The sequence below is a fragment of the Frankliniella occidentalis genome, unplaced genomic scaffold (assembly GCF_000697945.3).
Source record: "Frankliniella occidentalis isolate FOCC.00 unplaced genomic scaffold, Focc_3.1 Scaffold354, whole genome shotgun sequence".
Taxonomy (NCBI): Eukaryota; Metazoa; Arthropoda; class Insecta; order Thysanoptera; family Thripidae; genus Frankliniella; species Frankliniella occidentalis.
This window is the reverse complement of record NW_026267477.1, coordinates 57626-63077: the sequence shown is the minus strand read 5'-3', so window position 1 is coordinate 63077 and position 5452 is coordinate 57626. Positions and strand designations below refer to the sequence as shown.

Here is a 5452-nt window from a genome sequence, read left to right as displayed (position 1 = left end):
GAGGGTGAAGACATTATGAAGACTGATGCGGGACTGAGTGCACATGCGTCAGGAGTTTACTTTTCTGTTTACGCTTTCCAGTCCGCTAGTACAAGTCACTTTTCTATTATAGACTGACCACTCCTTTAGTACATTGTCATCCTTATTAATCCATTGGCTGTAGAGATAGCGACGGAATTCCTTACATTTCTCGCGTAAATCAGGCTCTTGCACTTTGCTGACCAAACCCTTTACATATTTGTACCCTGACTTGACATGGGTGTACGGCAGCCGGACCAGAAGGCAAGAAAGCCGCAGAAAGTGGGAAACCGGGTGCTCGTCACTGCCGTTGTTGTAGGTGCTGGGAAATGGCAACTTTTTCATATTGCACTGTATGAGTTCGTCATACTTCGCCCACCGCCTAGCCTTATGTATGTGAATCAGTAAAGTGAACGTGTTACCTGCCGGAACTTCAGCTGGAGCTCTCGCAAATTTCCTCCGGGGACATCAGAGCGTGTGTACTGTACTTGTTTTGGACTCAATAATATCTGAAAGTATAGGAACGACATCTTGTGTCATATTTCCTTAAATACCCAAAATATCTATCGAGACACAATAGGGTATTCCAATGGAGCGCGGAGCGGAAGCAAGAAGAACAAAAACGGAAGGTGGAAAGGTGCCCGCACTTCTCCCCGGGCGCCCCCTCCACTCCGTCTAGTAGTGGAGAGGGGGACGGCGCGGGCCCGGCGCCTTTCCACATTCCGTTTTTGTTCTTTTTGCTTCCGCTCCGCGCTCCATAGGAATACCCTATTCTCAACAGTAGGTCTTGAAGAACTTGCCTAGTCCGATCTCCTTAGACCTTGCCTTTTGGTGCAAGTTCTGTAATAGAAAAATTGAAAATGTATCACTGAAAATGCTAGAGTCTTACTCTCAGGAGAGTGAGATCAGTGACCCAAAAAATCTCACTCTCCTGAGAGCGAGATATGTGACTCACTCAATTTGAGTCATGATATGCGGTCCTCACCCAACGAGAGCGAGATTCCTCACTGGAATTGGGCGAGGCCAAGGAAATCTTACTCCCTCAGAGTGATGATTCGGTGCATATGGCTTAAATAGGGTGAGCCTTACACTCATCGCTCTGAGTGAGGCAAAATTGTCTGACTCATGATAGCATCGGAAATGGACGAGACTAATGGAAATCGCCAAACGCTAGTGATGACTAGGTTTTTTTGAAGTCAGCATTGCAATCTCGATTATGGCATATTCAAAGCCCAAAGAAAAAGTAAATTGAAATGGATTCAAGTTGAAATTAATTGCTTTTTAATAACAATGTACTTACTCTGTTGATCAGGACAAAAGGTGGATCATTGAGTATTGCATCAAGGGCTTCACAGAAGTCTAAAAATGGCATGGATCTGAAACCAATTGGCTTTTTATTTCTGCAATACTTTGAAACGTGTGGAATGTCTGGGAAGTGACTACTCACTCAATTGAGGATTCTTGTGTGTCGTCATCAACTTCCATCCTCTCAGTCACCCCCTCATTCACCTCTCCATCATCAATCATTTCAGCGGGGTGGATCACCAGGATCAACAGCTTCCTCTCCGGACTCTTCGGGCCTGTCGGATAAAATCATATAAGTATCATTGGCTTATATGTGCACTTACAGGTGTACTTACAGTGTGGGACGCAGCTTACTCATCTAGCACGCCGAGATGGTCATCAGGAAACGTGCTGAGGGTGGCAAAGTCCTGGGTGAGGGAGGTCTGGGCCAGCTCCAGGAAATCCGTCGCCTTCCCTGTCCGCCCGAGAGCCCTCGCCCTACTTATATCATCTTGTTCGTTGCACAACCGGTCGGTCAGTGGTCCTCTCCGGATTTGTCCTGCTGACGTTCTTTCCCGTTTTCTGGGCATTTCCATACCGCTGGACGCTGTCGTACTCTAGGTCTTGAATAATTTCTGCAACAGATCGAAACACATGAGGTACCTGAATGCACACTCCCAATCTAAAGGATCAATTTTGTTCCTTCTCATTCAGAGTAGAAGGTGGACGATCCGCGCCGCCTTTTTTAAAAGCTTAAACTGTACCAGATTCACGCGGGCGGGCGGGCTTGCCTACCGTCGCTCGCCATGGCGCCTTACGGCGCAGTACGAGTATGCAACCCGCCCGCACGTAACATACAGTAGAAGGAATACAAAAAAAAAGACGACGCGAATCACCCACCCTGAATATAAAGTTCACAGTTTCGTCGTATTAACTTTTTAATTCTCGAATTTACTTTGATTTTAAAGCAGAGCAGTGAGAAATTTGAATTTGCTTCTAGTTAAAATGTCAAAAAATTCCCAAAAGTTTTCTACAATTTTGATTTTTTTTTTCATCAAGGACCTGGGGCCCCATTCCAAAAAGATAAGTGGTGTTTATGTTAAACTGCCATTATTGCCTCTAGAGTGCCAGGCAGTTCTGTCTAACATTTTTGCATCTCTTTTGTTCTTAAGCAAGTACCGTAGTGCTGACTTTGAGACTCAAAAAATGTCTTTAAGCCTCTTGTCGATGACTTAATTTTTCTGGAGAAAAATGGAATACTTGTGAACACTTCTATTGGTGTCAAGAGAATTTTTTTTTAAACTGGTCTGATTCTTGGTGACAACGTTTGGCTGAATAGCATAGGTGGATTTGTTGCTTCGTTTTCTAAAGCTTGTTTCATGTGTAGGAGGTGTAAAGTACATAAATTTGTATTGCATACCCAGTGCTCAAGATGTGACTTTGCCAAGAAATGTGGATAACTTTCTTGATAATGTCAAAGTTAACAATTACCGTAAAAGGGGCTCATTTGGACCATGCGGGGTAATATGGGCCACTCTTGTTCCGCTCCTGCTCGTATACACGGAAAACAAGCAGGCCCGCCCTTCCGCCAAATGGAGTTGCCAGCTCCACTTCGCTGCGCCGGCAACTCCGTTCGGAAGAGGCCGGGCCCGCTTGGCCTGCCGGCGGCGATGGTCGGGCCTTCGGCCCGGCCGTTTCAGTCTCGCAATTTACTGAAGTGCATAATCAAATAAGTAAGGTGACCGGTAAAACGGTGCAAGATAGTCAAACGGACGAAATTTTCGCCCACAGGGCTCTACTGTTACGGGTTACCCAATAGGAGATCTTAAAAAATATTTTTTCCTACTTTTGGACCAACCCCTATTTCTTTGTTACCCCCTTTCACACCCTTGGTTGACAGGATTTCCACCAGGCGTTTCGTTGTCCAGGAGTGACCCGTAAGATACCCTGAAATTTATAGACCTCTAGTTCACCTCCGTCCTCTTACACGGACGTCGGACGGACGGACACGAGAGCGGTTGCATAAGCCCGCTTTAATGCTTTTTTAAAAGCAGAAGGGCGGGCTAGAAATGATTGGTTGGGGCAACCGAAAGTCGATCGCCACGACCATTTCTCTCGATTGATACCAGCAGTATCGAGTTTCTGATTGTGACAACCAAGCGGGACAGCTGGAGCAGGTTAGTTGCGACAACCAGCGGGTTGATCGGGGCGGCTCCGGTACGTTTCGCCCAATCTGTTTCACCCAAAACCACTTTTTCCAATGACATTTGCCCTGAGACATTTCACCCGTTGCACTTCATCCAGAAAAATTAAGCCCAATTTCCCTTTGACCCTATGGTATTTTAAGGCCCTTAACCATTTAACCCAAAATGCCATACTTTTCGTCCCTGTTTTTCCCCAATCCCCTTGCCAGGACACCCACTCTCCTAATGTTGGACCCTAACAGTGGTAACTAGACTTACATATGGGGACAATTCTTGCTTTTTTACGTAATTTTGGGAAAGCGCTGGTCTGGAAGGAGTAGTTGATAAGGTCAAGTAATGGAGGAAGAAGTTCTTCTTGGCAAACAGATGGAATTTTGGTGGGGATGTCATCCTCACCGGTACTATTTTTTGGCTGAGCGATAGCGAAGCCTATTACTCCGTCTGATCGGTAAAAACTTTTTCTGTCTGTCTGTCTGTCCGCACGTTAACTCGAGAACGAATTGAGCGAGTGACTTGGGATTTTCAGGGTTGTTTTGTGTCATAAAAAGACAGATCGAGTTCGAAGATGGGCATTCTAGCTCAAAAATTGGATTTTTAAAAAATCAAAAACAACGGGTCCCAAAAATGATGTTTTTTTAAAATATTTTTGTATGGTTCCCTTAGGGGTAACTCGTCAAAGTAGAGCCCTGTGGGCGAAAATTTTGTCCGTTTTGCTCTAGCTCAAACCGTTGAGGCGCTAGAGGGTATTTTTGACGAAAATAAGCGAAAAATGTACAACCCTGCATGCTTAGTCGAGGTGATTGGCCGTTGACGGGCCGTAGGCCCGTACCTTTGTGTACATTTTCCTACTACCCGACTCTGGTGTCAGCGCCGCAGGCCAAGGTAGATGTATGCCGGGCGCGTCGCAGCGTAACAGTGCTTCGTGAGATATCGCGAAGCCTGTTACGCGAGACGTGGTCTGGCGTACATCTACCTTGTAATATTATCCACACGGAAGATAGACGTCTATAGATGATCGACCTTCCTCTAACTCATCTCTTCTTGTAGATTTCTAGAGTTGATTTGAGAGGTGAAGCATGAATTGGAATAGAACGCAATACTAACGTTATTAAATAATACAGGAATAGTGAATTTGGAACATTGCTGAACGCAATATATACATGCTTTATGAAATAGTGACTGATGACTTTAAAAGAATGATTTACGCAACACATACGAGTGTTGTTAAATAGTAAGTGAATAATGATTTCAAACATGCATGTTCTAGATCTGAAAATAATACTTAATGAATAACTTTGATTCTTGGAAGAAAAACTTAATAAAGTGTAAGTAGTTATACTTCGTAAAAGTAGAGCAAAACAATACTTAATATGGCACTAGGGGTGATCGAATTTTGCATATTTTTGATTCGAGAATTGGAATAGTGCGGAAAAGTTGCCCTGGTATATCCTAAGACTAACCATATTTTTTATATTTTTTTCGGACAAAATCTTGTGTTCGAACCAGGGGCCACAAGTTAAACACTGGTGTCTTATGGGCGTTTTGGTTAAAAATTGTTAATCTACCCTTGCTCCTCCAATTTTCTCTTTACATCAAAAATAGACCCCAAATCGTGATTTACGTCAAAAACTGAGTTTAACGATGTGTACATGTCAACATCCCGCTTCGCACAGCGGGAAAAAGAGAACGAAAAATCTCGAAAATATCTCAAAAAATCCGTTTTTTGGTAATATTATTTTCGCTTCTAAGAGTGGAATGTTGTCACATTATATATCGCTAGTCTCAGTTTTTGACGTAGATCACGATTCTGGCATTATTTTTGATGTACGGCGAAAATTAAAGGAACAAGACACCAAAAACAATTTTGATCAAAATGCCCATAAGACACCAATGTTAAACTCGTGGCCCCTGGTTCGAACACAAGATTTTGTCCGAAAAAAAATTAA

The 5452-nt window shown here is 43.8% G+C and overlaps 1 protein-coding gene across 1 annotated transcript in view; it reads right to left on the bottom strand.

Moving 5' to 3' along the window:
- Nucleotides 1-792: 792 nt before the first annotated feature.
- The window catches only part of LOC113215727 (uncharacterized), a 49406-nt gene continuing 44746 nt past the window's right edge, over nucleotides 793-5452 (bottom strand). The window contains exons 4-6 of the mRNA XM_052274220.1: nucleotides 1466-1598; nucleotides 1319-1394; nucleotides 793-858 (exon numbers count right to left, since the gene is read on the bottom strand). Of these exons, the coding sequence (XP_052130180.1) occupies nucleotides 793-858; nucleotides 1319-1394; nucleotides 1466-1598 (275 nt within the window). The remainder of the gene's footprint in view (nucleotides 859-1318; nucleotides 1395-1465; nucleotides 1599-5452) is intronic.